Source organism: Diceros bicornis, chromosome 5 (genome assembly GCF_020826845.1).
Source record: "Diceros bicornis minor isolate mBicDic1 chromosome 5, mDicBic1.mat.cur, whole genome shotgun sequence".
NCBI classification, from domain to species: domain Eukaryota; kingdom Metazoa; phylum Chordata; class Mammalia; order Perissodactyla; family Rhinocerotidae; genus Diceros; species Diceros bicornis.
This window is the reverse complement of record NC_080744.1, coordinates 31,752,422-31,764,595: the sequence shown is the minus strand read 5'-3', so window position 1 is coordinate 31,764,595 and position 12,174 is coordinate 31,752,422. Positions and strand designations below refer to the sequence as shown.

General features: G+C 37.5%; 1 protein-coding gene across 2 annotated transcripts in view; it reads right to left on the bottom strand.

Moving 5' to 3' along the window:
* Window positions 1-12,174, bottom strand: part of KATNBL1 (katanin regulatory subunit B1 like 1) — a 45,178-nt gene that overhangs the window by 13,806 nt on the left and 19,198 nt on the right. For both annotated transcript variants that reach the window (XM_058541156.1, XM_058541155.1), the window contains 2 exons: window positions 2,023-2,153; window positions 1,070-1,110 (listed from right to left, as the gene is read on the bottom strand). In XM_058541156.1, coding sequence (XP_058397139.1) covers window positions 1,070-1,110; window positions 2,023-2,139 — 158 coding nt within the window. In that variant the 5' untranslated portion in view covers window positions 2,140-2,153. The remainder of the gene's footprint in view (window positions 1-1,069; window positions 1,111-2,022; window positions 2,154-12,174) is intronic.

The window sequence follows — 12,174 nt, the reverse complement described above, 5'->3', positions numbered from 1 at the left end:
CAATAAAAGTAAAAAAAAAAAATTCTTGAGGTCTCAAAAGAATTTTGTGTGTGGGTGCATGTTTGTGAGGAAGATTAGCCCTGAGCTGACATCTGTTGCCAATCCTCCTCTTTTTGCTGAGGAAGATTGGCCCTGGGCTAACATCCGTGCCCATCTTCCTCTAGTTTATATGGGAAGCCGCCACAGCAGGGCTTGACAAGCGAGGTGTCAGTCCGTGCCAAGGATCTGAACCTGTGAACCCCGGGCCGCCGAAGCAGCGAGCAGGACTTAACTGCTACGCCACCAGGCGGCCCCTCAAAAGAATTTTTTATGTGGGTAATATTTATTGATTTTTACCATAACAGAAAGCAAAACTGAGAAAGTTTGTTAACTTATTAAAAAAAAAAGACTCATTACATATTAACATAGAATATTTTACCCCAAAAGTCCTATGTTTAAAAATATATATATATAATATATATACTGAGAAGACTGGCACTGTTTCATATTTTTGCAAAATCACTAATATCTGGTTTAACAGAAGACAGCTGGATTCACACATCTGCTTCTGCATTCAATCATGATATCAAATATCATGTAGCCTCTGGAAAACTACTGTATACTTCTAATAGAGTGAAAATAAAGAAAGTGAATAATGTCTTAGTATCGTTATGAATATAGTTTTGACCTCAAAAACTCCCTTTTCAGGCTTCAGGGACTCCCAGGGTCCTCAGATCACACTTTGAGAATCAGTGGCTTAGTAGAAAGTGCCTTTAGAGTTTGGGAGATCTGCGAATGAATGCCATTTTTACCACTTTCTGGATGTATGACCCTGAACAAATCACTTAACTTCTCTGATCTTCCGTTTTTCTCATCAACTGTTAGGATAACGATATATCTATTTAGCAGGACCATTGTAAGGATTAGAGATAATATTGATATGTTTAGTACAGTGCCTGGAACAAAGGAACTATTTGACTATAAATTAACTATTATTATAATAAAAGAGAATATTTATTTTTTATCTATTTTCACTCTTACCCAGTTTTCAATATTTGCTGCGTCCCATAAACTTTAAAGAAGCTCTTACCTATTTATGTAAGCAGCCAACTGTTTTGGAGATTTCTTAACCTGAAAAATAAGAGTACTTAGCTGTAGCACATTTAAGTTCCTTAATGAAGCTATGTAAACTTTGTGATTGTTACTAACAAATTTATTTTTCAGATTAAAGCTTTTTTTTGTTCTAATACTGTAGTCTCAGTCATTAGTTACAACAACATTGTATGTAGGTATGTTTGACAAAGCAACATATCCATCTATTTTCCACGCCACTAGTCACATATTATACCTACAGAGTGCTTAATAAGTGAGCTGAATTTTAATAGGTTTTAAAAGAAATTATATCAGTGCTAATGAGCCTTGCAATAGTGAACAAAAATAATTTCTGAGATTTCTCTTTAATATTAAACCAAAATATCAAAATTATATCATATCAAAACAGTATACTGGCCAAAAAGTTTTTAGAGCTTTCAGAAGGTAAACAGTTTTCAATATATCATTAATTCTACTTAATTCAGAATCATTACGCTCTTGTTGTTTATACAGTTTAACTAGAACTATCCATAGACCTAACAGTTTAAACAGTCTGTGGTGGACTTAATGATTGTGTCTTTCCAAAATTCATACGTTGAAATCCTAAACCCCAAAGTGATGATATGAGGAGGCAGGGCTTTTGGGAGGCGATTAGTCCACGAAGGTGGAGCCCTCATGAATGGGATTAGTGCTCTTATAAAAGAGACCCCAGAGAGCTCTTGCCCATTCCACCATGTGAGGACACGAGAAGACAGCGATCTATGAATTAGGAAGCCGGCCCTCACCAGCTACCAAATCTGCCAGCACCTTGATCTTAGAATTCCCAGACACCAGAACTGAGAGAAATAAATTTCTGTTGTTTATAAGCCACTCAGTCTATGGTATTCTGTTACACCAGCCTGAACAGACTAAGATACTGTCTTACACGGTACCTAGAAACCATGGACTTACCTCCTTCATGTTCTTATTAGTGAATTTAGAGATCCTTTTTCTAGGAAGATCAATGTAATGATCCTCAATATTATTACAAAAGTTCTGTTTTTTAACATTGTGGGTTTCAGATGCCATAATCTCTTAAATACCTAAAAAAAAGAAAAATAATAAATGGAAAATAAAAAAGCAAAAGAGACTATTTCCTTAACACACATATAAACATACAACAGCTCCGTGCTATGTAAAAGAGGTTTATGGAGTAAAGCAGGGGACACAGTTCTAATTCATACATTTTTAAAACCTTAAACAAGAGGAAGTACAAGAGAAATTACAGCTCTTTCTGTTCTCATTCTTTAGTTGCAACCAGTTACAATAATATGGCATGTATTTTTTGCCCACGCAACATGTCAATCTCTCCATTTTCCATATCATTAGCCATATATTAAATTTAAATTTACAGGTTATGAAATCAAGTCTATACAGTAGTGGTATCTATGACATCCAAATGTATAGAAGCCTAAAATTTTGGAAACAAATCAGTGGGTCAAATACAACCACAAGCAGCCAGAGGAACCAAAATCATACTCTATATTATCTGACTTGTTTTATGCCTAATCCTTAAATTTTTCTTTCATTCTTGCAGCTAGCTCTCCAAAGCTTTCCTCTAACTTTGAAAAAATAATCCATACTCTCCTACTCCTAATTACACCCAAGGGGGGAAAACAGATGCTATGACTTCGTTTATATAACAGAGGAAATTAGTGATTTTCCCACTTGTACTCAGGTTTCACACAGGAAATTTATTTCAGATCATGCCCTGAACACAAGTCCCTCCCTCATTCTTTCTGTAAACATTTACTGAGTATTCACTGTATGCCAGGCCCTGGAATTAACGCAGATGATGGACAGAGATCCAGTTCTAAAGAATCATTTAGGAAGCTTTTTGAAAACATATTTTTCTGGGCCCCAACTTCAGACTATAAATCAGGAGAGGTCTCCGCAGTAAGGCCCAAAGCAATTATATTTTTAAAAAGCTCCACAGGTATTTCTGATGCATACACCTAATAGAAAACCTGCCTGGGCTGGCCCCGTGGCTTAGCGGTTAAGTGCGCGCGCTCCGCTACTGGCTGCCCGGGTTCAGATCCCGGGCGCACACGGACTGATGCACCGCTTCTCCAGCCATGCTGAGGCCGTGTCCCGCATACAGCAACTAGAAAGATGTGCAACTATGACATACAACTATCTACTGGGGCTTTGGGGAAAAAAAAGGAGGAGGATTGGCAATAGATGTTAGCTCAGCCGGTCTTCCTCAGCAAAAAGAGGAGGATTAGCATGGATGTTAGCTCAGGGCTGATCTTCCTCACAAAAAAAAAAAAAAAGAAAGAAAAGCTGCCTTAGAGAGTTTTCCAAAAATATGCTCAAACAAGTGAAATTTTGCAAATAATTTTAGGGTATTCCTGCACTAATCCATGGACAGCCCTCCACCTGTACCCCCAGGTTAAGCAACCTCTAGAATGTGACTTTTTTAAACGTAAATACAGAATTGCAGCAATAAATTAAGCATTCTGACAGAGGGGCACCCACTCCAGTCAGCAAGCTTCACTGAAGAGAGTCTCAAAGGACAAACAGCACATTGAGAAAACAGCACGTGCAAAACTGAAAGGCATGAAGCAACATGGTTTGTTCGGCAATCTCCTAAGTAGATGCATGTGACTGGAGCTTAGGCTGCGGGTGTGCTGCAGTAGAGTGAGAAATGAGACTGGAGAGACAGGCAGAAGCTAGATCATAAAGGGTCTTGCCCACATTTTGTTTTTTGAAAGAAAGGGGACTTTTAGTTAAAGATAATGGACTAAAGAAATGCAATTACTTCTAATCTTCCCTGAAACCCCATTACAATGACAGTAAAGGGTTTTTAAAGGCATAAAACCCATAAGGACAAAGAAGAGAAGATGAGGTGATGGCAACAACATTTTGGAAACTGCAAAGCAGATGTGATAAATGACTTAGCAGATCAGAGAAAGCCAAATCCTAAATCAGCAGTGTAGAAAGGTGAAAAGCAGAATCCCCCAAAGTTTCAGGAATTGGCAATACTGAGGACCTCAAAAAGTGGGGATCAAGGTGGGCTTACAAACAAGTAGAACGATTGAATCTCCATTTAAGACATGTTAGATCCCTCGATACCCTTCCCTACCCCAGTAAAAGACTATGGTTTTATTGTATGGAAATTTTAAAACAGAGTCCTTAGGATGGGAAACACCAAGCACAAAGGAGCATGAGAGGAACAAATTCTAAACAGGGATCAAGTGCAAGTTTACATACTAAATGTTGCGATCTCTAACCTTCTTTCTACTTCTGCCCTCACAGAGGCTTGCAGCCAGGCTTACACACCCCAGGGAAGAAGAGTACAGAAGATGCTTCCTTAGGAACTCTGATCAGTCCTTGAGGGAACACACACATACATACACACACATCGAAATGCTGACATCATTGATGGTCAAAGTCCCCAAAGAACCGTTTTATATCTTAATCATGGCAGTAGACCTAACTGTCAAAACTAATAGAACTATGTGCTAAAAAGGGTGATTTTTTAATTGTATATAAATTATACCTTAATAAACCTGACTTTCAAAAAATCCTCAAGAGATAAGAATAAACTGCATCCATGAAACACAAATGAGAGAAAAAACAAACCAACAGACCGTTGAAAATTAAAAACAGGATATGATAAGACAGCAGAAAAACTCAATAGAAGTTGGAAGAGAAAGTTGAGGGTATCTCCTAGAACAGAGTAAAAAGATAAAGAAAAATCATAAAACTGGCTTAGAGGGAGCAACATCCAAATAAATGGAATTTCAGAAAAAGTACAGAGAAAACAAAGAGGAAATCAAAGAAATAATTGAAGAAAATTGTACAGGGTTGAAGGACATGAATTTCCAAATTGAAAGGGCACACTGAGGGTCAGTATTGTGGATGAAAATAGACCTACAAAGCACATCATTGTCAAATTTCAGAGCCCTAGAGAAGCTAGAGAGGGTGAAAACATACAAAAAAACAAAACAAAAAATAAACCCTAAAACACAAACCAGTCAGATACAAATGATAAAGACATACAACAATGCCTTCAAAATTCTTAGGGAACCTAAAATTTTATATCCAGCCAAATTATCAATCAAGGGTGAGTATGAGAGAAAGATATCTTCAGATATTCAAAGTTCCAAAAAATTTCTTCCCAGTAGCAATCAGAGAAGTAATTAAAAAAAGGGAGGGAAATACAAGAAATGGAGATCCAACAGGAGAGATGGGAAGGGAATTCCCTGGATGATTATGAAGGAAGATCCCAGGATGAAGGCGATGCATCAGGAGTAGAGGACACCACTGGAGCAGGTTAGCAGGCTGAGGAGAGAAGTCTTCACATAAATGAAACTGATTTATAATACCTGGTGCTCATTAGAGAGGAGATGAAGAGAACTGAGGGAGAGTCAGAAGGCAGTGGCACATTTTTCAAGTGCTAAAAGAAAAGAACTGTCAATCCAGAATCCTATATGTGGAGGAAATATTCAGGAATGAAGGGGAAACTCAGACATTCTCACATGGAAGAAAATTAAAGAAGGAATCTTAGAACATCTAGGAGACAAAAAGAAAATCATAAGGTAAATTACGGTTGATGGTTAAAGCAAAAATTATAACACTATCTGATGTAGTTCACAATATACGTAGAGGAAATATTTAAGACCATTATATTACAAGTGGGGAAGGGCAAAGGGACATAAAGTGAGGTAAGGTTTCCACACTTCACTCAAACTGGTAAAATGACAGCACCAGCAGACTGTGATAAGTTATGCACATATGACATAATACCTAGAGCTACTGCTAAAAAAGCTGTATCAAGAGATACACTCAAAAATACTATAGAGAAATCAAAACAGAATGTTTAAAAAATGTTCAAGTAACCCACAGGAAGGCAATAAAAAGAAAACAGAGAAACAAAAAAATGGAGAGAACACGGGGTCGGCCCAGTGGTGCAAGCGGTTAAGTGTGCGTGCTCCGCTGCAGTGGCCCGGGGTTTGCCGATTTGGATCCCGGGCACGCACCCAAGCACCGCTTGTCAAGCCATGCTGTGGCGGTGTCCCATATAAAGTGGAGGAAAATGGGCATGGATGTTAGCCCAGGGCCAGTCTTCCTCAGCAAAAAAAAAAAAAAAAAAAAAGAGGAGGATTGGCAGATGTTAGCTCAGGGCCAATCATCCCCCCCCCAAAAAAAGATTATGACATTCCTAAAATGGTAATATCTGGTTTAATATTCTACACATTTTAAAAGATACAAAAACAAAGATTACTAAAGAATACTGGTTGCAAATAAATTTTTAAAGCTTAAAATGGGTGGTCTGACAATAACAACAACAATAATTTCCAATAAGATAATAGCTACCACCATTTTATTACTTAACATGGAGCTATAGATGCTTTCCATTGAGTCTCTCATTTAATCATCAGCACAATCTCTGATGCAGAAATTATAATCTCCATTTTAAAAAAATATAGGTTTTGTGGGGCTGGCCCAGTGCCACAGTGGTTAAGTTCCCGCCCTGCTCTGTGCTCCGCTTCAGCGGCTCAGGGTTCACAGGTTCAGACCCTGGGCGGCGGACTGATGCACTGCTTGTCAAGCCATGCTGTGGCAGCGTCCCATTTAAAGTAGAGGAAGACGGGCATGGATGTTAGCCCAGGGCCAATCTCCCTCAGCAAAAAGAGGAGGACTGGCAAGCGATGTTAGCTCAAGACTAATCTTCCTCACACAAAAAATAAATATATAAAAATAAAAAAAAATTTTAAAAAAATAGGTTTTGAGAAGTTAAGTAACTCGTTCTAATGTACCAAAGATGTTTTACCTTTATTTAGGCCTAAATGTGCCTGATCAGTGGAGGACGGAACACAAAATTTCTCATCTCAAAGCTCTGTGTATTTGCTGTACTCTGTACCTGAGGAATGCTTTCCACCCATATATTCTTCTTTTGTTTTTTTTTTTTTTGTGAGGAAGATCAGCCCTGAGCTAACATCCATGCTAATCCTCCTCTTTTTGCTGAGGAAGATCGGCCCTGAGCTAACATCTATTGCCAATCCTCCTCCTTTTTTTTCCCCTTTTTCTCCCCAAAGCCCCAGTAGATAGTTGTATGTCATAGCTGCACATCCTTCTATTTGCTCTATGTGGGACACCGCCTCAGCATGGCCGGACAAGTGGTGCATAAGTGTGTGCCCGGATCCAAACCCGGGCCGCCAGTAGCGGAGCGGTGCACTTAACCGCTAAGCCACGGGGGGGACCCCACCCATATCTTCTTATGGCTTTCTTCCTTATAACATTTTTTAGGTTCTTGCTCAAATACTCCCTCCTCAGAGTGGCTTTCCCTGACCCACCCTCTAAAATAGCACCTCCCTTCACTTCTCTATCTCCTTACCCGACCCTATTTTTCTTCAAAATACTTACCACTACTAGACATATATATTTGTCTCTGTTTATCATATGTCTTCTCCACTAGATTGTAAGCTCCATGAGGGGTGGGACCTTGCCCGCTTGTTCACTGTTGTATTTCCAGGGCCTACGACACTGCCCGGCACATAGAAAGTACTCTGTATATATACATTGAATGAATTAGTAAAAATTCCACTCTCTACTATGTAAAAATGATAATTAGTTGAAACAGCTTTCACCTTCTGTCTTTAGTTCAACCTTTTCATAGTATAGACTACCAGAATCCTTTATCCATAGATTAACCCTGCTTATTATATTTATATACACACATATGTGTGTGTGTGTGTATTTTTTAAGTCTACCAAATTTGAATATTTTTTCCTCTAGAAGATAACATTTGATAGTCTCTCCATTTCATATGGGAAAAATATTCATTTCTTCATAGGCTAAAACAGTTTTTTAAAGAACATACATCACATTTTTTTTAAGAGTGAAAGACTTTACATCATTAGAAAAATGCAAGTCAAAATCACAAAAAGATACTATTTCACAACCACTAGAATGGCTATAATAAAAATGACAGACAACAACAAGTGGTGAGAAGGATGTAGAGAAACTGGAACCCTCACACATTACTGTGGGAATGTAAACTGGTACAGTCACTCTGGAAAACAGTTTGGCAATTTCTTAAAATGTTAAATATAATTATACCACATGACCCAGTAATTCCACTCCAACATATTTACTCATGAGAAATGAAGGTTATGTCCACACAAAAACTTGTATGCAAATGTTCGTAACATTATTCAGAATAGCCAAAAAAGGGATAGACCCAAATGTCTATCAACTGGTAAACAGAAAAACAAAATGTGGTATATCCATTTGGAATACTACTCAGCACCAAAAAGGAATGAAGTACTGATACATGCTACAATATGTATGAACATCATGCTAAGTAAAAGAAGCCAAGCACAAAAGACCACATATGACATGATTCCATTTATATGAAATGTCCACGAAAGGAAAATCTATAGAGGCAGAAAGTAGAGTAATGGTTGCCTAGGGCTGTGGTGGGAGTGGAAATAACTGCAAATGGGCACAAGGGTTCTTTGCCAGGTGACAGAAATGTTCTAAAATTCGATTTGGGTTGACGATTGCACAGTTCTGTATATACTTATAATCAGTGAATTGTACATTTAAAATAGTGAATTTTATGGTATGTAAATTATACTTCAATAAAGCTTTAAAAAGTGAAAGAAATTATCAAAATTGTAATGATAAATACTCATTACAAAGGATTTTTACACTATCAATTCCATTTTGCTTTTTTTTTTTTAATTTTTATTTATTTATTTTTCCCCCCAAAGCCCCAGTAGATAGTTGTATGTCATAGTTGCACAGCCTTCTAGTTGCTGTATGTGGGACACGGCTTCAGCATGGCCGGAGAAGCGGTGCGTCAGTGCACGGCCGGGATCCAAACCCAGGCTGCCAGCAGCGCAGCGCGCGCACTTAACTGCTAAGCCACAGGGCCGGCCCTCCATTTTGCTTTATGTCTTATGCATTTGATAGTAACTTTCTTGGGTAATAATACAGAATTATCCTTTTCCCCCAAGACCATTTGACAGTGCTACTCAAATAGTTTAACGCAATTGTTGAGGCTCCTAGGTGTTTCTGAAGTGCCATTTGATAATATACAAAAAGAGAATAATGTGAAATGGAATTAAGAGTAGTTGAAGACAGTGATTATAGAAAACAGAAAGAATAATCTTTTAATGAAAAAAGAATAAAAGGAAACAAGGCCTTTAAGAGAAAAAAAGCAAGGGCTGGGAAATATTGAGAAGAGACCAAAATACTAACTTTACTTGTAACTATTCTGAACATTGGATATAGCATATATATTTTCTTAAATAAAGACAATACAGTGATTGCTATGAGTGTTTTCCTGAGAAGGTAGAAAAACAGTGGCATGTAGAAAGAGCTGGAGAGATGAATTCCCTTTATATAGTAGCTATCTCCTACTAGAAAGATGAAAAGGAATCTATTCATATAATTTACTACAATGGCTGCCAAATCAAGAGAGTCAATAGCTCTAAGTGTTCAGATACTCCCTACCTACTCATAATGAGAAAAGCTCAGCATACAGGAATGACACATGTCTGGACTTTTGTCTCTAAAAAGTTACAGCTCAAGATCAAATTAACTTAAGCTTTTCTTTTTTTTTACATTAATATACTAGAGTATAGCAATTATTTACATTGTATGTAACGCTGCAATTCCACTAGGCAATTTCATTCCTCTTCTTGAAAAACAAAGCATGGTTGTGTATAAAGAATTATAATAATTAGTATTCCTGGTATCAGTGATTCTCCTCTACTCACCATCACCAGTCACTCTCATTATTACCAAGGATGGTAATAATGGTACTCATGGTATTCCCCAAGAGTCTTGAGGCTGAAAACAGTTTATAACCACTATCTTATAATAATAAAATACATACATAAGAAATAAAGAGGTTTTAGAATTTAAAGCTTCAGCCTAATTATTTTTTTGTAACCCAGAGAGATCAAGTACCTTGCCCAAAGACACTTAGCTAGTTAGTGGCAGAGTGCAGGGCACAGATTCCGTGCCATTCAACCACATCTTTGTTTTCATTAACAGAATCCAATTCATTCCCAACTACCGTCAACAGTTTCAATTCTGAATAGCCAAATAAGCCAAATAAGATGAGTACTAATTTTTCTGAGGAGATGACAAGAGAGGGACAGATGAACATAAACTCTAAGGGAATCCTACCTCCCATCCTTCTCTCACCCTACCAAGGTAATAACCTTTTCTTCTCTCTTCTAGGGCCCAAAAGGGGATTTATAAGGCTTAAAGACAAATCATAGGTTTCTCAATGAGGCAGCTGCCACACAAAAAATGAAAAGGGAAAGATGAACATGGACTTTTTCTTCAAGAATTTCAGTGAAGGGGAGAGGAACAGAAGGTACGATGAAATTTTCTAAGACAATCTTTGAGGCCTGGGGATACTGATTCCTTCCTCCTAAATTCAGCTACCAGACCCTCAATAACTGCTTTGGTATCTGTAGTGCTTATGTTTAATAATGGAATTTGGATCAGGTTAAAAAACAAGGTGATAAAAAAGGAATTGAGAATGCCAAGGCTGATCCAAATGGGATCAGTGCTTACAATGGAATATTAAAAACACTATTTACAAAGAATATTTTGTGAAGTGTTCAAAAAATAATGGTATTATAAAAAGCAGGACAGAAAACTGAATGCACAGTATAATCCTGGTTTTTCAAAAGATATATATATATATATATATATATATATATATATATATGATCAATCCATTCAAAAGGGCTCTATCAAAACATTAACAGAAGTTATTTATCGCCAGTGGGATTATTGGTGATCTTTTTCTTCATTATGTTTCTCTATTTTCTACAATGAACATGAATTATTTTCATAATCCAAAGAAATAAATATTAACTTAGTAAGGTCACTGTCTTATAAAAAGCAGTTAAATTTATATAATTCCCTTATAGTAAAAAAAGTGAAAAAGGTATAAATGCCAGCACACAAAGGTAACTTACATGATAGGAAGAATCTATTTTAACTTTTCCAAAATTAGGGCAACCCCATGTAATTTTCTCAGTTCTTGCCTTCTCACTTCATTTGGGACTTAGCTCCCCCACACACTTTTATATCTTCGATTTCTCCCTTTGAACTGATTCCTCCCCTTCTGCTTTCAAACATGCTCAGGTTTCCCCTATCAACTCCTATACTCTTTCTCTACTTCTCCTTCCTGCCAAATTTCTACAATGAGTGCTTTTTAGTTTCCACTTTCTCTTTAACCCTTTACAACCTTGCTTTTATTTTGCCCTCTCACGTGAAAAAATTGCACCTTCAAGGTCACTTGAAGCTATAAGGGAGCCTTTACAGCACTAATGACGCTCATCAAGGTCAGCCAAGCCAACTCCAAAGTCTTTGCTCATCCTTCATCAACATTTAGCTTTTTCATCTCTTCATCACACCCCTCCACCCAATCTTTCCGTTCACATGACACAGCAGCATTATCTTGATTCTCCTTGTTCCCTTACTCCCTTTTGGTTACCTTTCCTTCAACAACTCTTTTCTCTTTACACTAAAATTGGAAAAATACGCTTTCGTGGCTTCAGCTATTTCTCTAGATGCTGTCTCTCCTCTCACTTCTATATATTTGGCTTCTTGATCTGCCATTGCTAGGTCCAAGTCAACACATCTAAAACAAACCTCTTCCCTCTCTTCCAATGTCAAACCAACTAGCTGCTCTTCCTAGCTACCCTCTTTTAAATTACTGGCATCAAATTACTCTCAGACTAAAAACCTGGGAGTTATTTTGATTCCTCTCTCCTTCCTTCTAACCAATCACTAAGTCTTCTTGAATCTTCCTTCAAAATATTTCGTAGATCCATTCTGACCTTCCCTTTTCCACTGTCAGAACTCGAGCTCCATCACTTCAAGCCTAAATTACTTTAAGAATTACTGATTTTCCTGCCACCAGTCTCTTTCTGGTCCCCATAAATCATCCTTTACAACCACTGTCGATAGTGTTCATGGCAAAATCCCCAAATCTCCAATAGTTTCCTACAGAATCTCCCAATTCATGTTTAAAGTATCTATATAGATTTTAATGGATATTTTACTCTGTTCAAATAAGTT